The following is a 24,711-nucleotide window of genomic DNA, read 5'->3' as shown; positions in this document are numbered from 1 at the left end:
ATTATTAGTTTCAGGGGTAGAATTTAGTGATTGATCAGTTGCATGTAACACTCAGTGCTCATTACATCAAAAGCCCTCCTTAATGCCCAAAACCCAATTACCCCACCCTCTTCCCACTTTTTCCTAGTGCTGAAAGTTTTCACCTGGTGCTGAAAGTTTTCACTTGTTCTTAGAAAAAGCCGAGGAGTAATTTTAGTTGCTCACGTTTTGTTGGATCCTCTAGTACACAGTAAAATAGACCCCATTCATACTGGGTCAAAAGAATATAGGCAGAACACCTATTATTTTACTAAGCATGTGGCAGAAAACTAGGACTATTATAAATCTGTAAAGAAATGATATCCCTTAAAAGAAAAGGTATAAATTAAGTAACCATGGATGTATCTGTTTTAATTTTATCATAGTACTCTTCACTCATTAAATACTGAAACACAAATGCTATTTGATTCTGTAACGGTTTTCTTTTTTTTTTTTTCTGTAACGGTTTTCTTTGCTCTCTTTTATTTTTATTTTTTAAGGTTTTATTTATTTATTCATGAGAGACACACACACACACACACACACACAGAGAGAGAGAGAGAGAGAGAGAGAGAGAGGCGCAGAGACAGAGGCAGAGGGAGAAGCAGGCTCGCTGTAGGAAGACCGATGTGGGATTCAGTTCCTGGACTCCAGGATCCTGACCTGAGCCAAAGGCAGCTGGCCAACTGCTGAGCTACCCAGACATCCCACTTTGCTCTCTTTTTTTTTTTAAGTTTTTTTTTTAATTTTTATTTATTTATGATAGTCACAGAGAGATAGAGAGAGAGGCAGAGACACAGGCAGAGGGAGAAGCAGGCTCCATGCACCGGGAGCCCGACGTGGGACTCGATCCCAGGTCTCCAGGATCGCGCCCTGGGCCAAAGGCAGGCGCCAAACCGCTGCACCACCCAGGGATCCCACTTTGCTCTCTTTTAAAGAAAAAAAACAAAACAATATCTCAGAGACCCAACCCTTCAGTAGTGTTATTGGGCTTTTAGAATCCTTCTTTATGTAATTATTATTTAATTGATGATTAAAGAATGTTACTTCATGTTATATGAGTAAATACTCATAAGTGCTATCTAGATAAGCAGGTGATAATTTATATTATTACTAATGCTCATCTCTAGTCTCATAGAAGAAAAAATATGGTATTAATTAAGTTAGATTTTGTATGTGACACCAGATATCAAAATGTTCAAATTTCAAAATGGAGTAAATACAAAACAAGAATGACCCATGTTGTATTGATTGTCACTCACAAGCCTTGCCCACCCCACATTTTGCTAGATGTACATAATTATGCTACATTGGAACTGCTAAAACTGTTACACCTCACACATGACTCCCTTTCCCTAGGCTCTATTTGTTCTCCTCTGGAACATGTGTATGATTCGCCCTCGTATCTGCTTGGTCTTCACACTGTAGACAATGGGATTGAGTACAGGGGGGAGTAACAGATAGATATTGGCCATGAGTGTGTGCACCACTGGTGATAAATGCTTTCCAAATCTGTGGATCATGGTGACGCCAATGAGAGGAATATAGAAGAGGAGCACAGCACAGATGTGAGAGAGGCAGGTGTTGAGAGCTTTGAGCCTTTCATCTCTGGAAGCAATTCCCAGCACAGTCTTCAGGATGAGCACATAAGAAAAGAGAATGATAATAGCATCCAGCCCCAATGTGAAGATGACTATGATGAGGCCGTAGAGACTGTTGATGCGGGTACTGGCACAGGCTAGCCTCATTGCATCTTGGTGGAGACAATAAGAATGAGACAAGACATTGGAATGGCAAAAAGGTAGCCGCTTTATAAGGAAGGGCACAGGGAACACCACACAGACTGCCTGGGTGAGGACAACTATTCCAATCTTTCCAATGATGCCATGGGTGAGGATGGAAGCATAGCGTAATGGATCTCGGATGGCCACAAATCTGTCGAAGGCCATGGACACTAATACTCCTGATTCTACCACTCCAAATCCATGGATGAAAAACATCTGTGTAATGCATGCATCAAAAGGAATCTCAGGGACATTAAACCAGAAGATGCTGAGCATGGAGGGCAAGGTGGACATGGAGAGACTAACATCAGTGAGAGCCAAGATGGAGAGGAAGTAGTACATAGGCTCATGGAGACTCTCATCTACCTTGATGACAGCTAAGATGGTACCATTTCCCAGGAGAGTTAATGTGTAGAGAAATCCCAGGGGAAAGGCCATCCATGCATTTTTATCTGGCATCCCAGGGATACCTGTCAAAATGAAACTGTGGTGGTTCACATGTGATGCATTTGAGTTCATTGTCATTTTGCCACTGTTGGGGGAGGCTGGACTCTTCCACTTAGCTTGCAGTTCCTAAGTTGAAAATATATTTTCATAGAAGATGGTAAATAGATTTATGAATATAGAAGAGGAAGAGCAGAGGGACCAGTTATGTTTAAAACAACGTCTAAGGTTTTTGTATTACTTTGTCTGTTTGCTTCCTAGACAATCACATGAGATGAAGCAGCAACACGCAAGGACTTAACAGTGTAGAGCATTTTGCTAAATAATTAAAAAATACCCTCTAAATTCACAATAGCACTACCACACAAATACCTACTCACAATTCCACTGCCATCACAAACCCATATTTATACAAATCTATGTGTATACACACACACACATACACACCCACATAGACACACACACATAGTCTCACATGCACATGTGTGTGTATCTTCTTCCATATACCTAGGCATCTATGTCATGGTATTTATAATGGCCTACATTTGTAGATAAACTCATTAGTGATAAAACTATTCAAATTAATATTTAATCTTGATAAATTTTAATAATTTATAGTTTTCCATAACCTCATTTTAAAGTAGCAATGAACAGGGAATACAGGTGGCCCAGAAACAACCACACATAAGATATAAAAGTATTCACTTATAGGATTTTTATTTTGAGAATCACCTATTGCACCAGAAACTTGGGGCCATTCTTAAAACCTCTTCCTTTGTTAAATCAACGTTTAACCAATTTCACACTTGCCTTCAAAACATACAAAATAAGTATCCCCTTTCTGTCTTTTGTACAGTTAATAAATAGTATAACCCATTCCTCCAGGCTCCCTAACTGACCATCCTCCATCTAGTAGTGCCTGTGTCAGTAATTGCTCATTCTGTAGTCTGAATAAACTTTTTAGATTTGGAATATGATTTATTCACCACCAGCAAAACCTCCTTTAAGGGTTTCTGTTGTCCTTAGAACAGAGTCTCAAATTTTTATCTTAGCCCTCAAGAGACAGCATGATTCAGCTCCTACTCCTATCTACTGCCCCTGCACCAACGCATATCATTTCTCTCCCCTTTGGTCTCTTCAGTCCAGCCAAATTTGCAGTGTTTAAGTTCCTGGATCCCACTGAGATACTTCCTAATAGAGGATTTCCACGTTGTTCTTTCCGGATCCTTAGGCCTTTCTCTACCTCTCATAGAGTTACTCTTGCCTAATCAAAGCCTAGCTATCCTTCCCAAGTAAGCCTTTTCCAAATGCTCATTCTGGTTTAAGATTTCTTAAATCTTAAGTATATTGTTTTCATATTATGAGCTTTTCTTTCTCCTAAGTAAGAACAGTTATTTAAGTATTGCATGAGTATTTGTTCAATGTCCCTCTTGCCTGCTAGAAGTTAAACTCCCCAGAGGAAAGGAATATTTATTATGTTCATCACTTAACAGACCACATGTTAAGAAAATATTAGTGTTCCATATACTTTAAATGAAGGATTGAAATAATCAATAAATTAATATGGATGATTGAATATCATTCTTTTTTTCAGAAGTGTTACAAATCCTCAAACTCCTCCCTGATCTTTTGCATGTGGTTGGGAATCATTAACCAGGAGAAAAAATCTCTTTTTCTAAAATGGCACAGATTAAAAAAAAAAACTTGAGGAGTCTGAAAGTTATCAGAAAAAAAGATGTTTTTGTTCTTTCCTAGGTCCCTGTTATGGGCAAGGAAAAAGAAAAATCTCAAGAACTTGCCAGGTGTACACGACCATGTAGGCTTCACTGCTCCTTCTGCCTCCTGTTCTTCTGCTGTGAGTTGAAGAATTGCTGTTTGGAAGACAGCATTATGAAGATATTATTTTGCAGATTCTGATTTTTTGGCATAGAGGAATCCTCAAGAGATAGTGTAGTCCACTTACAAAGGTTGTGTTATATGTTGCAAACCGAATCCAGGCCCCTCTCACAATAAAGTACAATGCTCAGATTTAAACAAAACACTTCATGGTGTCTGTCTAACCCTTTGGCTACTCCTTGAGGAGGGAGCTTTTTAAATACTTTCCATGTTAAGTGAGAGTCCTTCACTTGTTTGGGTCCGCTGATCCCTCATCTCAAGCAATTCTGATGGCTTTCACTTGGGAAGTCAGTTGGCTCACTGCTCCTGGATGTTTTTCTTGGAAAGACTTGAAAAAATTTGGTTCTTTGGTATTCTTGAAGTCCCCAGGGCCTGTGGAAGCACAATTGTTTTATGGAAATACTGATTCTTGTTTTCCCAGATTCTTGTTTCTAGTGCTTTTGGTTGTTTTTCTTTATCCAAATGTGTTTTACCTCATCTTTTTTCCTCATTCCTAACTCTGTTCTTCTTTCTCTTTTTCATTCTCTCTATATGTTCAGCACCCTCTTTTTCTAGCTCCCAATTCATGTATATTCATCCAATCATTCTTTCATTCTTTCCATGCACTAGTTCTCCCCTACAGTATATGTCTTCTTCTGTCCCTAATAACAACATGTACACGTATTTTTTTCCATTTTACCTAGACACTTGTTATCTGCTCTTATCATTTCCCTCACTAGAATTTCTATGATTATTTAATGAAATAATGTACATAAATAATTCCACACAGCACTTGCTAGGAAGAAGGCATGTGAAAGTACTTTAAGATTAATTTATTACCTGTATCAATTTCTATGCTCCAGGTCAGAATTAATTTGGCTTCTTCCTTTCCTGAAATTAGCAAAGAGAGCACTTATGAAGACTTCTCAAACGTCTGGTGACATCTGGAGTGATCACAACTCAATAACAATTTCTTAACTCCTCTGAAAACATCCCTGAGGGGTGTTGTTAGGCTCTGGGCTATTCCATCATGATGTCCCTAAGGAATCCAGACCCTTCCTTCATCGGTCAAACTATTTTTTCTTTTGCCAACAAATCTCAATTTTTTTCTTTTTTTTGTTTGCAATCTGTCAGCCAAGTTTGAAGAAGGATCTACTTCTCCCTTACACACACGTGCACACATATTATTTATGTATATGTATTACTTGCATATATGTGATAAATACATATTAAATATATAAATAAATATAAGTATATATAAAAAAGATTTGTCTCATGTTGAACCACTAAACAAATTCTAGGATTCCAGCTGGATATTGGTCCAGGTCTTCTGACTCCAAAACCAGTCTCAGGCTCAATGGTGACATAGTGTTATGATTTACCCTGAAATAGGTCTGGGGTCTACTGTTGTTTTGAGATGAAGAGAAGGCTTGCCTGACTCTCTATCAGAAACATAGAGAACAAAGTTCTCTGAATCTGTTGTACTCCTTGATTTCCTAGCTTGTTATTTAAATCTATTAAATACAGTTTCTTTAATTTGTTTTAATGAATTTTGCTGTAATGAAACTTTTTCACTGGGGTAATTCTCAAAATTATAGAAATAGCTGGTTATTCCATCAGTGTGTGCCTTTATGTGGTAAGTCCTTAAATTATCCACAGATCCTATCCACCACCTCTTTTGGTCTCATTTATTTTCTTTCATAGACATATTTGCATCATAATAGCAGAAAACAAAAGCCAGATATAAATAATTCCTATGATGATGCTTTTTTTCCAGGTACATTAGAGAATGTATTGTAGAAGTTTATGTATTTTTAATTTCTAAACACAGTTATTTCCCAATGTGTATTACAATTTATAGGAGACCACCTATTCAATGAACATTAAGAGCTAGTGCTTCATAATAAGTGTTTCTATATATTTTTACATAAGAGTTTGTGACTATGTTTAGAAATCTATGATTATCTGTTCATTTATTTATTTATTTTTATCTGTATATTTATAGCTTTACATGATCCTACATATGAGATGTGTATGAGTGTATAATTTCTATAGATGAGTTTTTATTCTTTTAAAATGATCTTTAAGCACCCCAAGCTATTAAGGGTAAAGAGTTAAAAGACAAAGTCTTTACCCTTAAGGATTTTCAAGTTTGTGAGAGTGCTAATGCTTCCCAAGCTCTTTGAAGAATTGTTACAAACAGTAATATACACAAGTAAAGTGCTTGATGCAAACTTTCTGAATCTTTTAACTGGTGGCTTGGACTCCTCTGAGGACGTTATAATTTGCCTCATTCATATCTATAGAAATTGATGCTGCTTGTAGCTTAACCTCTCTTCCAGGAGGACTCCCAGATTATCCTAACAATCAGAATTTCCTATTATTTGGAGCTCTACTTTATCAAGGATCTGCCTTTCCAGATACTAAATGGCAAAGTTTAGCAGAAAGAGTAGAGTCTGGGAAGTCTGATATACCTTGCTTAAAACCACGTTTAATTTTAGTTGTTTGATCTTAGTGAAAGTCATGAAACCTATTTATTCAACATTTCCTTGTCATCTATTAAAAATGACTTTTCGTGGTTAAGTCCAACTATTCCCTCACCTCCCCAACTGAATTTATATGGTCCAACATACTAGAGGAAATCATACAGCCATGTTCACTCATACCAAAGAGCTCACATAACTCCCTCCGTGCTTTCAATCATATTTAATGACTCTTCTCCCACTCCCTTATATCTTACACAAATCCTTATTCTTTGTTGTTGACTTCACTTCCTACTTCATATAGAAAATTGAAACAATCAGAAAACTGATTTAATGCCCTAAATTACATTTACTCACCTAAGAGTCAAATATATGCTTATTTTTCGGCTACCTTATATAAATCAGATGACATATTCATGCTCTATTCTAAATAAAGCCAATTCTTTCAGTTTTGCATTAAATTTTTCTTGTGTCTCCTCAGGAACATCACTTCAGCAATTTTTCCTTACCACTCTTCCTTACCATAAAGTTTTTACCCTCTACTTGATTATTTATGTCAGCATCAAGCATGTCATGTTTTCCATCAGAAAAAAAAAAAAAGGTATTTCTGCCAGTATTCTCTCACGTTGTAATTCCCTTTCATGTAAAACACCCTAAAGCAAAAAAAAAAAAAAAAGTCAGGAGAAGAGGAATTTTTGCCTACTTCTTATAGTGTATTTTTCTAAGTAGTTTTATCAGGTTGAATGGCATATTCAAAGTTCTGGGGAAGAAAAGCAGTCAAACTTTAAAACAGTACATGGAACCTGCTTCTCCCTCTGCCTGTGTCTCTGCCTCTCTCTCTCTCTATGTGTGTGTGACTATCATAAATAAATAAAAAGTTAAAAAATAAATAAAGTCTTTAAAAAAAAGATATAGCTTTAAAAAAAACAGTACAGTAAAAATCTTCAACATGAGAGAAGGCAATAAATGAGAAAAGGAAGAACTAAAAAAGACTGAAACATATAAAAAGCAAATATCAACATGACAGATACAAATCTAACCAAATCAAGTTACATTAAACTTAGATGAACTAGGGCAGCCCCGGTGGCTCAGTGGTTTAGCGCCGCCTTGGGCCTAGGGTGTGATCCTGGAGACCCGGAATCGAGTCCCACATCAGGCTCCCTGCATGGAGCCTGCTTCTCCCTCTGCCTGTGTCTCTGCCTCTCTCTATCTCTCTCTCTCTGTGTGTGTGTGTGTGTGTGTGTGTGTCTCATGAATAAATAAATAAAATCTTTAAAAAACAATAATTTAAACAAATTTGGATGAACTATAAACTCCAATAAAAAAGCAGAGATTGTCAGGTGGATAAAAAAGAAAAATCCAAGTATGTGCTACTTACAAGAGGCATAACTTAGAGTCAAAGATAAAAATAAGTTGGAAGTAAAGGATGGGAAAAGTTTCACTGTGAAAACCGTATTTCTAAGAGAGCTGGAATGTCTGTCTATGCTGTCAGACAAAATAGATCTTAGTGCAAGAAATCTTAGTAGAGGCAAAGAGAGACATTTAAAAGTATCAATACATGAAGAACTTAAAATGACTATAAATGTCTGTGCACTTAAAAACCTAGCCACAGGGGATCCCTGGGTGGCGCAGCGGTTTAGCGCCTGCCTTTGGCCCAGGGTGCGATCCTGGAGACCTGGGATCGAATCCCACGTCGGGCTCCGGGTGCATGGAATCGAATCTCCCTCTGCCTATGTCTCTGCCTCTGCCTCTCTCTCTCTCTCTCTCTGTATGACTATCATAAATAAATAAAAATTTTAAAAAACCTAGCCACAAATATATATGAATTTTAAAAATGAGAGAATTGAAAATAAAAATAGACTATTCAATAATTGTAGTTGGAGATTTTAATAATTCTATCTCAGGAATGGATAGAACAACTAAACAAAATCAATAAGGCTATAAAAGACTTAAAAGGCACTCTCAACCAACTTGCCATATACATATATCAGTTATGGCAAGTTGGTTGAGATATATATATACATATATACATATATATATATGATATATGATATATATGGTATATATGAGATATATATGAGAAATGTATATATAGATTTTTTATATATGTAGATTTTAAAAATATCTGAATAGACTTGTATCAAGTAAAAGAATTAGTTATTGAAATTTTTCTCATAAGGAAAAATCTAGGTCTACGTAAGTTTACTGTGAATTCTATCATACATTTAAGGAAAAAGTAATGCCACTGTGGCATAGACTCTTTTAGAAAATAGATGAGGGAAAACTTCCTAACTCCTTTTGTGAAACTAGTATTACTTGATACAAAATCTAGATGTGTATCATCAGAAAACTACGAGAAAAACTTTTATGAATAGGGATGCAAAATTTTAAGCAAAATATTAGTAAACTGATATAGAAAGCAAAAAGAAAATTATACTATGAAAAATTAAAGTTTATCCCAGTAATGTAAGGATGCTTTAACACAAAATTTAACATGTAATACAATATAAATAGTTTAAATAAAAAACAAGATGATATCAATAAATGCAGAAAAGTCGTTTCAAAATCTAATTCCCATTTATACCAAGAAACAAAATAAAAGAAAAAAACTGTCAAATCAGAAGTAGTCACATGAAAAGACTTTAGCAACTTGATCACTGAGAAATTCAAATTAATTTTGTAATAAGGTACCACTGCACAGTCCATAAAATCTGATAGTGCCATGTATTGGCAAGAATGGGCAGAAATTGGAATCCATATATATTGTTGATGTGAGTATAAAATCGTTCAACCACAAACAGTTAGACATTTTCTTCCAAATTAGAGAAACACCTATCCTAGTATCCAGTAATTCCTTTCCTAGATATCTGCCCAAACATGTCCATACAAAGACTATATGCTAATGTTTGTAGCAACATTATTCATAATAGTCAAAAGTGGTAAACAACTCAAATGTATTTCAACTACCAAATGAGTAAATAAGTATGTTTTATCCATACAATGACATATTACTCAGGACGGAAAAGGAACAAGCTATGAATACATTTAGCAGCATGGATAAAATTCAAAACAATATGTTAAGTAGGAGAAGCCAGACACAAAAGACAATATATTTTATGATTCCTCTTATATAAAATTACTAGTAAAGGCAAACTATAAAAATAGAGAGCATATCTGTTGTTTCCTGGAGCTAGACACAGGCCCAGGGCTGACCTCAAACTACCATCAAGGAATCTTTTTTTTTTTTTTTTTAAGATTTTATTTGTTCATTGTGACAGAGAGAGAAAGAGAGAGGCAGAGACATAGGCAGAGGGAGAAGCAGGCTCCATGCAGGGAGCTTGATGCGGGACTCGATCCCGGGACTCGATCCGGGGACTCCAGAATCACGCCCTGGGCCGAAGGCAGGCGCTAAACGGCTGAGCCACCCAGGGATCCCCAGAGTTGCATAAATTTATTAAAACTCTTCAAACTGTACACTTAAAATGGATCAAATCTATCATTTGTAAATTATACCATAACAAATGGTAAGACAGATACAATAAAATAGAACATTTAATAATTCATTAGGAGACTATTGCTCTATTCTATAAGAGGTCAAGGTAACTTTAGTAGAATGGTAGAAGCAAAGATGAAGGAAATTTGAATCATCTGAAATATATTTTAGTTTGGACTCAATAGGCCTTGGTAATGGATTAAATATAAGGAAGAAGGTAAGAAAAGATTGGAATTTTGATTTTGGCAACTAAGTGGGTTGTGGTATGGTTAGTGTGATTTATTGAAATTCATTGTAAGCAAATAGGAAGAAAAGTTTTGTTTTTGTTTTACAGTATTCACTATGCTAATTTGAAGTTTCCTATTTGATATCTACATGGAATTATCGAGTAGGAATTGGTCTGGAGATCAAGACAGAATTCAGGCCCAAAGATATGCTTTTGGGGGTAATCGATTATAGAAGCATTAAATCACTAGGACTTGATACTATCATTCAGTGAGAATGAGATTAAAGTATAGGGCAAAAGACCAAAGAAGAGACACACTAACATTTAATGATGTAGGAGGAAGATAAGCCATCAAAGGATATCGAAGAGTAGAAGTTAAAGCAGGAGGAATCATGGTGCAAAAAAATCAGAAATGAAAGTAACTTAACCTGGAGGCAATTTTCCACTGTTTTGAATCCTGCTGAAAAGGAGAGTAAGGTGAAGAATATTTTCTGGGTTTAGCAATAAACAGACCATTGGTGACACCTGCACAGATGCTTTCAGTGGTATGTGTAAGAACTGTCACTAAAATGAATTGAGAGAATGGGAGGAGATTACAGACCACAAAGCTGATAGGCTTTACTGTGAAGCAGAGGACAGAATGAGAGAGTAGTAACTAGAAGGCATCTGGAAACATGAATGAGCATTTCTTTTACATTTTTCCTTTTTTGCTTGCTTTCTTGTCTTTTTTTCTTTTCCTTCCTTCCTTCCTTCCTTCCTTCCTTCCTTCCTTCCTTCCTTCCTTCCTTCCTTCCTTCCTTCCTTCCTTTCTTTCTTTTACTTTCTGTCTCCTTTAGAGAGAATTGTAATGATTAGACACTAAAGTATATATGCATTTTGGTAGGCTAGTGAGGTACCATTCACACAGGATGAGACAAAGTCTGTATTTTCATGGTTGCCATCACAAGTTTTGCATTAGGGAAAACTAGGTCCTCTTCCTCTGAGATCAAGACAAAGAAGACCAAAATGTCCAGAAGCCTGAGTCTCTATGGCCATTGGCTCTGGGGACATCTCCAGGAAGACTGATGCTTTGTCTCTAGGGGATCACTTCAGAGGGAATTCTGGGTTAGGGTTCTGCTGGTTTTAAATCTCTGGCTGTACTGCTATTATGTACAGCACCAGAAATGACTCTCATCTCCTAGACTAGGCTTTGGGTGAGTTGGGAAACAAACTGAGGCCGAGGTAGTGCTTTCTCTGAGAATGCTTTCATAGAATGGAGGGGGCTGTAGTTATGGACAATTCATAAAGAAAATTTTAGAGTTCAGTACTGAGTGGTTGGAGTGGAGGAGGTCAGGTCTTTTGAGCCCAGTGTACTGTTTGGTCTGGACTTTGAATTTGATGGTACAAGTTATCTCTTTGGCTAAAAGCTTGTCATTTCCTATAAGATTAAATAGAACTTCAAAGTATAATGTTCAGATTTAAGTTTTACTTTTGGGATTTGAGTCAAATTAATTTACTTTTCTGACTCTTATTTTACTAATGCATAATGGCAATAGTACTTTTCTCATAAATTTTTTTTAGTCATTAAAAGAGATAGTATATGTAAAGAGCGAAAAATAGAGGCTGAAGCATAAATAAGCATTCAATAAATTTCACATTTTTTATTATTAAAGGACTAAAATAATTTAAAATGCCTGCCTGTTAACCTTTGCATTGTTTCTCTATGTCATCATATAAAGTGATTGCTCATGATTTCTACATATTTCTAGAACCGAGAACCCTCAGTTTCAGCAATAATTTTTTAAAGTGATAATCATTCGTCCATTTCCTTTACCTTTTTCATTAAAAAAGAAATTACAATTTGAACTATACATAATGAGGAATTCAGTGGCAAGTATATTATTCTACTAAAGGCTAATTAGAGAAAATAGTAGAGCCCTGCAAATTTTTGCCCTTCTGTCAGTCCTGGCTCAAGGCAAATAGCAAATATATTCCTTCCCTAAGGGCAAGACTAGTCCATGGCTTCTATAGAGGACAAATCGAAGGGGCCAGAACTATGCTTCAGCCTGCATTTCAGACACTTTAATATATATTAAAGTATATTATGCTGTGTCCTGTCCTTCAGAGAATAGGTCTTTCCACTTGGCTGCCTGACTGGAGAAGAACAATTGTAGTTCCATAGTGATAGAAAAGAAAGGCTCTTGCTGCCTATCTTCTCCTCCACCTCCATCCCCACATATGCTTTGTAAGCCATAGAAGTTCCTGCCTTTTTGCTGTGAGGAAAGTTTAGGTTTGATCCTGTCCATGGTCTGTCACTGGTATTGATAGACACAGAGTTAAGCTGAGTCCAACTGAGGATACAAGCCGGACATATTGACCCATCTGTAAAGCATGTCTTTATTCATCCTTGGCACACGTTCCACTCCTGTTTCTGCTCTTGTTTTTCGTGTGTTATTTGATAAGGAAAGAAGTTGCTCCTTTGGTCTTCTGATTACAATGGCATGCCTAGTACTTAGGAGGCATTTGACAAATATGAAGTCCTTAATCAATTTAATTAAACATGGAAAGTTCTTCCTGAGTGCTTTAGATCTTAAGGAATCAAGAGCCTAGTTTGAGGGTGCTGAACCTGAGCACTGAACCTGGGGTGGTTCAGTTGATTAAGGGTCTGACTTCTGATTTCAGTTCAGGTCATGATCTCAGGGTCATGAAATCAAGCCTCATGTGGGGCTCTGCTCTGGGTATGGAGCCTGCTTAAGATTCTCTCCCTCCCTCTGCTCTTCCCCCCACTCTAAATAAGTAAATAAATAAATAAATAAATAAATAAATAAATAAGCCTAGTTTGTAACCTTCATCTTGAATTCTGGAAGGACTCTTGGTCTTTGGGATTGAGCTCCTCAGATGGTCAGTGTGGTGTTGCTTTTGGGGTGCTAGTCTTTCAGAATGAATTATCTTTATTCTTTTACCCTCTATTTTTTACTATGCATGACTACTACTAGTATATCATTCTCTTATCTCTGGTTTATCTAGGACCTGCTTCCAATAAATCATTTACAGTAAGCATTCATAATTAAATGCAGAATCACTGAGCATAGATCTATAGAATTCCTCCTCTTGAGCACTGCAACAGCTACTACCTGCAAGCCACAGATTTTCAGTGTTGGGTCAAACCGGCTGAGGGATGGAGAGATTTAGGTAATATAGAATCAAAATATATAAATTATATATGGGTAAGTAGATACATTTAGCAGCATATAAATAGGTTTCATGGCTTATAAATATCTTGAGAGAGAGTTTCACAAACACTACAAAATTTATAGGTAACAGATGAACATTGATTTTTTTTTAAGATTTTATTTATTTGTTCTTGAGAGAGAGAGAGAGAGAGGCAGAGGGAGAAACAGGCTCCGTGCAGGAAGCCTGACACAGGACTCGATCCCGGGTCTCCAGGGTCATACCCTGGGCTGAAGGTGGCGCTAAACCGCTGAGCCATCCAGCTGCCCGAACATTGATTATTTTAATGATAACTTTATTGAGTGTTGATTCCTTGCCTGGTGCTCATCTAAATGCTGTATTGATATTTCCAGTGAATACTTTTAACTATCCCATGGTACATACTATTATTTTCATTTTAATTTTAAAGAGGTAAGGAATATGCACAGAGATTATTAATTAACTTGTTCAAGGTCACAGAGCCAGGATTTAAACCCAGGTGATCTATTTCCAGAGTCTAGTTTTCAAGCTATTTTCTTATTCAAATTTCCAGAAAAGAGACAAAGAAAAATATGTAAAGAGACACAGGTTATGCAGTATGTAGGTAAAAGACACACAAATCCCATTGGATCTAAGATTTGTCAAGAAATCAGCTGGAATGTCGATATCCTTTAAATCTGTAGTCTGCAGGATCAATTTTTCAAATTTCAATAGAACTTTCTGCAATGATGGAAATTTTCCTGTCTGTACCATATGATTCAATAGTCACTTCAATAGCCATATAAAATTATTGAATACTTGAAACATGGCTAGTGTAACTAAGGACTGATGTTTTAATTTAATTTAATTTAATAATTTAATTTAATTAATTTAAATGTAAACAGGCACAAATATCTAGTGGCTACGATATTAGACAATGTAGAACTAAATTATTGACTTAAAAGAACCTTAGAGTAACTCTGGCCAGTCTCTATTCATGCCCAAGCATCCAGAACTCTCTGCCCCTCGCACTTTGTCTAGTGATTTTTCTTCTTGTTGTGACCCAGGCTCCTGTTCTGTTTTCTTTCATGTGGGTCCTGAGATGGGCTTCAATAATATATGAATTCACTTAATTTTTATACAGAACTTTGTGTTTGTGTACATTCTTATGTGGGAGATTCTTAATGAGACTCTCATAAGGGTCAGAACTCAAACAGCCTTAAAAGCATGATAGTACTGCTCTTTCTTTTAATCCTGAACCCCTATCAGTTGTGGCTAGACTGGCCCAAAAAGTGATTTGCTCAGCTGCACATTTCGATATATCTTCCTGAAGATAAGAGTGAATAATTAAAATAGAAGAGAGCTGTGTGGCACCAAGATTTTAATATTGATCTTTGTCACTGCAGGAGTTAGACATTAATGTCTAGAACAGCCCATAGGACTATCTAGGCTTTACTCAGAGTAGGGCATACAGATACTGGTGACTCAGGTGGAGTTTACTAGAACAGCAAGGAAGCAAGTCCACTAACTCCTTGATGTTTCTGGATAAATTATATCCCTGTTGGGTACAGGTGTTAATTGAAGTTTTTTTTCTTTTTTCTTTCTCCTAAGTATATTTTAGCATGTGATGGTCACTAATAGAATTATTGCCTCATGGGATAAGGCCATAGTTTCTCTATCAGATTGTGAAGGTGAGTATATTAGATTAATGTTTAAGTCACTTCTTATGGCTACCATCTCAATACTTATTGCCACTGATTCTAACTGCAACTGTTTGACTTAATAAGTTCTTCCCTTTTTGCCCAATCAGAACTTCATTCCACTATGTCACCATTCAACCAAACTACTGATAACCATCAGAACTTCATCTTGACTGGGATTCCAGGAATGCCAGAGAAAGACTTTTGGATGGCCTTGCCCCTCTGCCTTCTTTACAGTACCACATTCTTAGGTAATGTCATCATCCTTGTTGTCATCAAGGTTGAGCGAAGTCTCCATGAACCTATGTATTATTTTTTGGCTATGCTGGCTGCCACTGACCTCAGCCTTTCATTATCTTCCATGCCCACCATGATCAGTGTTCACTGGTTCAACTGGCGCTCAGTAACCTTTGATGCCTGCATCACTCAGATGTTCTTTATCCATACCTTTGGGGGAGTGGAATCAGGTGTTCTGGTCGCTATGGCCTTTGATCGCTTTGTGGCGATTCGCTTCCCTTTGCGCTATGCTACCATTCTCACTCATGGAATCATCGGCAAGATTGGAGCAACTGTCTTGCTACGGAGTGTGGGTGCAGTACTCCCTGTGCCTTTCCTCATTAAAAGGCTACCTTTCTGCCACTCCAATATCCTTTCCCATGCATACTGCCTCCATCAGGATGCCATGAGGCTTGCCTGCGCTGACACTCGTGTCAATAGCATCTATGGCCTCTTGGCTGTGATCTTCATCATTGTACTAGATGCCTTAATCCTTTTGATTTCTTACTTTCTAATTCTCCAGGCAGTACTGGGCATTGCTTCCCGAGAAGAGAGACTCAAGGCTCTCAATACCTGCTTCTCCCATGTCTGTGCAGTATTGCTCTTCTACGTGCCTCTAATTGGCATGACTCTGATTCATCGCTTTGGGAAGCATTTGTCACCAATAGTACACATGCTTCTGGCCAATGTCTACCTGCTTCTCCCTCCTGTGCTCAATCCTGTTGTGTACAGTGTTAGGACCAAGCAGATACGGCAGCGAATTGTCGGAGTGTTCTGTGGGGGCAGGATTGGCCCTTGATGGCATCTAAGAGTTCTGTACAAAAGCAATCAAGTCAGGGAAGAGTATCAAATGTACCACTGTCCAGTAGAGTTTTCTGCAGTGATGTAAATGTTCTAAATCTCTCTTGTTTAATGCAGTAACCACTGGCCACACATAACCATTGAACACTTTAAACTTTGATAGTACAAACAAGGAACTGAATATTTAAATTTTATTTAATTCTAATTAATTGAAATATAATTTAAATAGTCACATGTAGCTAGTAGCTACTGTATTGAACAGTACAAATCTAATGGGTTATGATATGCCTTTGCATAATGGTTCTCATGAAAGCAATAATTTATCTTAGATAGTTTCATAAAAATATGAATTTTCCTTAAAATGGTATATAACAGCTTGTCAACATTTTTTAAAGCTTTATTTATTTAAGAAATCTCTATACCCATGGAAGGCTTAAAGTCATGACTCCAAGATCAAGAGCCACATGCTCTTCCAACTGAACTAGCCAGGTGCCCCACAGCTTGTCAACATTTATAAACAATTAAATTCACCCTTTTTAGCATATGGTTCTAATCAACTTCTGACAAATGAATAGAACCAGGTAACCACCAGTGATACCAAGATAGAGAAAAACTGCATCACTGTTCAAAATTCCCTAATGCTACCCCTTTGTATCCATACCCAGCCCTTAGCAAGCACTGATTTGTTCTCCATGCCTATTATTCTCTTTTTCCAGAGTGTCATGGACCCTGCAGTCTTAGCATAATACATGTGACATTCATTCGTGTTGTGGTGTGTATTGGTAGTTTATTGCTTTTTATTACTAAGGACTATTCCATTGTATGTAATTAACAATTTTTTCACGAAAAATCCCGAGATTGTTTTTGCTCCACAGTCACTCTGGGATTCAAAACTGAACATAGGACTTTTCTGTTCTTTTGTCTCTTGTGTTTATTTATATGTTCTTCAAGTACTTCTTATAAAAATGAGATGTGTGTGTGCAGCAGGCTGGAAGCATGAGAGAAAAATATTAAAAAGAAAATGGCAAGTAGAAAGTATGAGTACATGATGCACTTAATAAACTGGAAGAATATGAACTTCTACATATACTTAGGATTTTAATTTCAACTTAATTTTTGTCCAGAAAGCTTTTCTTACATGCCTTTGTTTACTTATATTATAGTTTTTCATACTGTACCATAATTTACTAATAGTATATCTTCTCTGCTAGTCTGCATACTTTATAAGAACAAGGACTCTTGGGGATCCCTGGGTGGCACAGCGGTTTGGCGCCTGCCTTTGGCCCAGGGCGCGATCCTGGAGACCTGGGATCGAATCCCACGTCGGGCTCCCGGTGCATGGAGCCTGCTTCTCCCTCTGCCTGTGTCTCTGCCTCTCTCTCTGTGTGTGACTATCATAAATAAAGTAAATTTAAAAAAAATATATAAAATTTCTAAAAAAAAAAAAAAAAAGAACAAGGACTCTTAATTTTATTTCAATCTATCCCAAGTATTTAATGTAGCTTGAAACATATGATGGACACTCAATATGTATTTTTTGAATTAATAAATGAATGAAAACTGTACTTTATCAAGATTGATTTCATGCTTCCACACCCCTTTGCCTCATATAATATTAGTAAATCTCATTTGAAATTTCCAGAGTCATTCATTTTTGCTGATGGGAACAAATGGAAAGAGGTGGTGTTTACATATAAATATGAACCTTATTTATTGTGTAACTTTATGGAGTTACTTAATTCCTTCAGCTACTCATTGGCATAGACATCTTTGCTCAGTGTGCTCAATAAAGATATAAGAGTATGGACAGGAAAATGCTTCATGGAGGATAAAAAGCCAGGGATTATTAGGTATGGTCAGAATTATTAATTCACGGCCGACTATGGAGAGGTGGATTCTGGTCAAAATGAGGCTTAAAATAGATGTGGGCATGCAGTTGGGAAGCAAGCAATCTGTAGAATAGATAGATTGAGGACCATGTATTATAGCCATATTTTCTGAAGATGTAATGGAAATAGTTGACTACAGAAGGCAGTATAGCATAGAGTAAGAGCTTTAGAGTAAGATATACATGGATTTGAATGCCAGCTCTGTACCTTGTTAACTTTTAGATGGGTATAGTTATTCAAAACCTCTCTGAATTTCAATTTCCTCCTCTGTGAAACAATGGAGAATAATACTTAACCTGTAAGCTTGATAATGAATAAATACAACAATATGTCTAAAGGGTACGGGAATGGCCAGGGGACAGTGAGACCTGTTAGAAGGAGTACATATTAGAGCAGAGAACAAAGAGAGGACTTTTCTGTACTCTTCTGATCCTGCTCTGACATTCAGGGAGCCTCCCTCCCTGGCTGAGACTCTGTAGCCTAAGGCAGGGTGAAGAGAAATGGTTGTAGTTACTAGACCTAGGCAGGTGGTGTTAGAAGATACCCATTACTGTCAGCCCCCAAGGCCAGGGCTGCTCTTACAGCTCTTGATGTATGGAGTTTGCTTGGGCCTAGGAGCAGGATTTGAAGATGTCAGGGAAATGTGTCTGAGCTGTTGTACAGGAACATATTTTTATGAATTTCATAATTCTTGTTCTATCCAATATACTCACTAATAAAGATAGCTCTCTGTTGCTTGGTGATTCCAAACACCACTAATTTTCCTATAAAGCCCCCGCTCTTGGGAGCTGGTTTAGTCCTGGCTCCATAAAGGGACTGAAGAGAAGTTGTGGTGTTTCCTACTGACGTGAACAGGTAAGAAGAGTGTGTAAATGGAAAGGGATGCAAGGCAATGGGTTTAAGGAGTGAGAAATGCTAGGAGAAAGAGGAAAAGGAGAAGAGCAATGAATAATGGGAGCTAAGGTAAACTGGGGTGAAGAAATAGAGGGCCTTAATGGACCTTGGTTAAAATTGAGATAGGGAGACAGAGGACAGGAGGAAACAGATAAAGAGGAAAGGACATAGGACTCAGAACTCTCTTCCTGTAGCCGAGATTGTTCAGCCATCAGTAAAACTTGCTAATTAAAGCTATTATTCAAGATTCTACTTTAGTAGCTAGCATTGAAAGAAGAAAAACAAGAATGCCCGAACTTTTAAGAAACTCACCTTCCAAGCAGATAAGATTATATCTGCATATATAAATTACTAATATCAACCATGACTCATTATTAAGAGTAAAATGAAAGCTCCAAGCTTGAAGTGGTACAGAGAAGCGGAGGGGAAGCTTCTGGTTAACATGGCCTGGAGCTGTCAGGGTAGGTTCCAGATTGTAAAGAGAATAGATTTCAGTGTTGAGAAATGACCAGAAGGTTTGGGTAGATAACATGGACTGGTTTTTATCATTGTTAAACTTAGTAATTAATAATGATAAAAGCAATTAATCCAAAGTGAACCTTTGGATCGCTAAATTATTGAGTTAGGTGGATCTCATCCAAGATATTTAATCTAGGCTTTTGTATATGAATTGGTAGACATGACTTTCTTGCCAGTCAGATGGAGAACTGAAAATAGAAGGCACTACTAGCCTATTCCTCTGGTTAGAGGGCAGTGCAGAGATCTTGAAAATTGAAGCACCCTGACCTTTATCCTACAACTGGTTCCGGAGTATATGAGCTCATTGGACCAGAGAGGAAGCCCTCTGCTCCTTCTCCTGTTCACATAACTCTAGATTCCATAGGAAACAAGTTCTCCAGTGTCTCCTCGCATCATCCAGTGTTATCTTTTTGTCCTTTATAGGCTGCAATTCAAAGAATAGAAGATAACTGGTATCTGTAGTTCTCACCTTATTTCTCAATTACTTTTCTATTCCAAAACTCCTCTCTACAGCACATAGAGATACACACACTATAAACATATAAACATTCACACATATTTCTACACACACGGATGCCCCAAATATTCTTTAAACCATGAGGACTTTGTTTTCTGTATTACTGATTTGTCATCTCTATTATTCCCCTAAATCATATATACATATATATGATTATATAAATATATATATACAATAGAGTATAAACAAGTCTTATATTTTAAAAGACAGAAATCACACTGTGCAACTGTTTAACTTATCTCATAAGCTTAGCTTCTCTAAATAGTTTATGGTTTAATGAAAAATAAGGAAACAGAGTTAGTAAATCTATTTTTGAATTTTGAATCTGTATATGTTTTACCTTAGATATGTTATTTTATCTTGCTAGGCCACTTACCTTTCTTTAAAATAAGAGAAAAACATCTTTATTCATTTTTCCTGGGATTATATAAGTTTATATATGAGATGGCTAGTAAATGTTGACATATACAGAGGATCTTAATTCATCTCCTTTTCTCTTTACCTACCTACCCTTCTTCTTCCAATCAATAAGAGGATATTATTCTTCTTAGTTTCCCTGGTGGCTAGAGAAATGATTTCCCTCTGGCTCATACTTCCCACAAAACTTCCAGGCTCAATTTATATTTCTCTCATCTGGTTTTTATCCATATCTCTATCATCTGCCATTTATTTATCCACCCATCAATACATATAATGTATATTAGATTATTTGTTTTTTTTTGGGGGGGGGTGTTTTTTTTTTTTAATCAGGTACGAATCACTACACTTGTCTCTAGAGAAAATACAAAGATGAACACATATGTTTTATATTCCCAGAGAACCAGCAGGAGAACCAGGGAGAAAGAAATGTGATTAAGCAATAGAATTTTAGTGCTATAAAATAAAACATGTATGTAAAGTACTACTGAAGGACAGTAAATAGATTGAGTGATTTGGTTTTGTAGAGAAATTCTTGGCTGGTTATCATAGAGGAGATTCACTTTTTTTTTAATGTTTAACAGTGACTTTATTAGGTGAATGATTGAAAGCATTCAACATTAAATTCAATTTACTTCCCATTAATATTTGCAAATACATTATTAGCAACTCTTAAATATTTCAAATCAACCAACTTAAGTACAGAAGGCTTGCTTATAAGTCTTCTGAGGTGACTTGAAGACTGAAAGGAGCCCAGGACTTGAGTCCAAGTTTCTAACCACCCTTGCCATGGGTCACATTTAGGATACTTCTGGTAGGATCAGGAAGAGGTCTGTACCTCTCAACCTTGAAATTCCCTCATTTGAGTTTACCAGTGATGACATAGTGATTATTGGGTAGAGATTCACTCTTAATATCTGTGTTCATCAGGTTGAAAAGAAGAAGAATGAAACAAATCTCAATGGCCTTCTGTTTTCCTGTCTGGCTAGCCTGTCCTTGTGTCCCCATGTGGTGATAGCCCTTCATTAATATTTTGCCTTGGCATCTCAGCTCTATTCATTCACTGAGTTGAAGGAGTTTTGAATGCAGAAACTGTTGTTTATTCATTTCTGTTTCCCTGGCCATCAGCAGTAACTGACATTAAAATAGTCATGTAGAATCTAAATGGTTTACATAACTGAGCATGTTTGCAATCCATACCTTATTTGGCATTAATTTTCCTGAGTTTTTCTTAGTGTTTTTTAACCATGTATTATAAATATACATAAACATAAATATTATAGCAGAAAAAGAAATTAGTCCTTCCCCCCTTTTGGAGTAACAAATGGTCATTTCTATCACTATCTTCAGGAGCCTGGAGAAGGAGGAGAAAATAACCAACAATCCCTTATATTTATGTTTATATAGCAACTGACAGAGCCTAGTACTAGCAAATTCCTTGTATCCACTCAGATACAAGACAGAAAACCTACATTACTGAAAAATAAGAATACTTATGGCTGGCCATATCCACATAACAAGTGGGCTAAGTATATCATTCCTTGTTAGCTCTTCATTGGTTACTAAGTGCCCTAAGCACAAATTTTAAAATCAACAAGGATGACACCAGCACTCAGTGAACAAGTCTTAAATACAATTGCAATGGTCATCTTAAGTACAGATTCCAGATTCTGCCTCTTTATGACACCATCTCTGTTTTTCTATTTTGATGGAATGCAGCTGCCATTCTATGAACTTTCTTACTCAGTGAACCACTTGACATTCCAATTTGTGATGTCACTTCAGCCTTCCATGTCCTGAGGCAATTCCCCTTTAGATATTAGTCCTTACTTCCATTCCACCCATGCTTTTTATAAAGTCATTCATCACATGTTGCTGAGTGCTTCCAAAAAACCTTCCATGAATAGGTTTTTTGCCTAGGCTTACCTACTTTGACTAGAGTAGGATGCCTGAAATGATATATTCCAGAATACTGTTTGGAATTTTTCACAGAATTCATTGGATCAGTCTACTTGCAGTGACTGGTTCAAAGTCATGTGTTAAATATCCATGGAAAGGAGTAGAAACAAGTATCCCAAGATGTAAAATGGAGAAAAGGAGAACTAGACCTGGTTATTTCAGTAGACCTGGAAAAGTACATGGAGAAACAGAATTAGAACACAAGGCAAACTCAAGTCCCATACACATGTGGAATGGGGAATGGAGAAATTATAGGGACTATTCCATTATAGTAAAAGGAATAAAGAAACCCTGATACCAAAAGGAGACTTCTAACAGAGTCTATCAGGAGAGGGTGGCTGATGATAGAGGTATGAGGATACCTCTGAATACAATATCCCAGACCAGCTTCCAGTAAGGATATTACGGAGTATGCTATTATAGATGCTCAGTGGCTCTCGTGTGCTTGTCCATTGTTTCTTAAGCAACCTATACAACTTGGAGACTTAATGCAAAGACCTATCAGTTGCATTTGTGGTTGTTGTTGTTTTGTTGGTGTGTGTGCATGTATATGACATAAGCCTATATGCATTTCCTACTTCAAGCCTCAGGACTAGTCTGGACAGTAGGGTGAGGATGAGCCTAGAGATATTGATAATTATAGTTGGGAGAGTGTAGAGGAAGAAAAATGGAGCCAGATTCTGACAAGAAAAATTTAAGATACTGTAGAATTATGTGATAGGTCCCATAACTGGATTGAGGGCTTCGAATACAGAGAAATAACTGTGTAATTTGGGAAGAGTTTATAAAAGAGTTAGAGCTTGAAAAAAAGGATCAATATGACAAACACTATCTTTATTGTCTCTCTTTTTAGGGTGTGTTCTCAATCCACCATGATAATTTTCAATAACACCACATCGTCTTCCCCAAACTTCCTACTCACTGCATTTCCTGGGCTGGAGCTTGCTCACATCTGGATCTCCATCCCTGTCTGCTGTCTCTACACCATTGCCCTCTTGGGAAACAGCATGATTCTGTTTGTCATCATCATTGAGAGAAGTCTTCACAAGCCCATGTACTATTTCCTCTCTATGCTGTCAGCTGTTGATCTATGTCTGACCATCTCAACCCTTCCCACTGTGCTTGGGGTTCTCTGGTTTCATGCCCGGGAGATTAGCCTGAAAGCTTGCCTCATTCAAATGTTCTTTGTGCATGGCTTCTCCTTCCTGGAGTCCTCAGTGCTGGTAGCCATGGCCTTTGATCGCTTTATGGCTATCTGTAACCCAATGAAGTATGCCATTATCTTCACAGACATGGTAATCTTGGTGATTGGACTGGTCATCTGCCTACGGCAAGTTATTTTCACCTTTCCCATGGTTCTAACCTTGAAGAATGTATCTTTCTATGCAGGCAAAGAACTTTCCCACCCATTTTGCTACCACCCAGATATGATCAAATACTCATATTCCAACCCCTGGATCAGCAGTTTTTTGGGCATGTTTCTTCAGCTCTACCTGACTGGCACTGACTTACTCTTCATTCTTTTCTCCTACATTCTGATTCTCCGAACTGTCTTGAGCATTGTGGCCCCTAAGAAGCAACAAAAAGCTCTCAGCACTTGTGTCTGTCACATCTGTGCTGTCACCATTTTCTATGTGCCAATGATCAGCCTGTCCCTTACACATCGCCTTCTCAGCTCCACCCCAAGAGTGGTCTGTAGCATTTTGGCCAATGTTTATTTGCTCTTACCGCCTGTACTAAACCCTATCATTTACAGCTTGAAGACCAAGACGATCCGCCACACTATGCTCCAGCTGTTCCAGTTTAAGCGCTCATGGGGCCCCAATGTGAGGGGTCTCAGAGGACGGTGGGATTGAAGGGGAGATAGATTATACTTAAGCAGGAAAGAGATTTGGGTCTATGCCATCCTCAGGCATTTGGTTATTAAGGCATTTTCTTTCTTTTTTTTTTTTTTAAGATTTTTAAATTTATTTATTCATGAGAGACACACAGAGTGGCAGAGACATAGGCAGGAGGAGAAGCTGGCTCACAGGACTCAATCCGGGGGCCCTGGGATCATGCCGTGAGCCCAAGGCAGTCGCTCAACCACTAAGCCACCCAGGTGTCCCACTAAGGCAGTTCCAGTTGAATCATTGGAGCAGAAAGAGGAGAATACTTTTTCTCTAAACTTATCAAAGTTAAAAAAAGCCCATTCTAATTCAAAACCAAATTAATTATGTATGTGCCCCTCAAACATTTAAAACAATTA

General features: G+C 37.3%; 3 protein-coding genes across 3 annotated transcripts; 2 read left to right on the top strand and 1 right to left on the bottom strand.

The window, feature by feature from the left end:
* Positions 1–1,373: 1,373 nt before the first annotated feature.
* Positions 1,374–2,321, bottom strand: LOC121475973 (olfactory receptor 51H1-like). Its single transcript, XM_041729673.1, has one exon. It carries the CDS (start codon positions 2,319–2,321, stop codon positions 1,374–1,376), a length of 948 nt encoding a protein of 315 aa, XP_041585607.1.
* A 12,994-nt stretch (positions 2,322–15,315) lies between these two features.
* Positions 15,316–16,266, top strand: LOC121476165 (olfactory receptor 51H1-like). The gene has a single exon (XM_041729898.1). It carries the CDS (start codon positions 15,316–15,318, stop codon positions 16,264–16,266), a length of 951 nt encoding a protein of 316 aa, XP_041585832.1.
* A 7,051-nt stretch (positions 16,267–23,317) lies between these two features.
* On the top strand, positions 23,318–24,319 carry LOC121476028 (olfactory receptor 51T1). Its single transcript, XM_041729753.1, has one exon. The coding sequence runs from the start codon at positions 23,336–23,338 to the stop codon at positions 24,317–24,319; it is 984 nt and encodes a 327-aa protein (XP_041585687.1). The 5' UTR covers positions 23,318–23,335.
* The last annotated feature ends 392 nt before the right edge of the window (positions 24,320–24,711 follow it).

This window comes from Vulpes lagopus, chromosome 15 (genome assembly GCF_018345385.1).
Source record: "Vulpes lagopus strain Blue_001 chromosome 15, ASM1834538v1, whole genome shotgun sequence".
NCBI classification, from domain to species: Eukaryota; Metazoa; Chordata; class Mammalia; order Carnivora; family Canidae; genus Vulpes; species Vulpes lagopus.
Note: the sequence above shows the minus strand (reverse complement) of the source record. Positions and strands in the feature narration are given on the sequence as shown.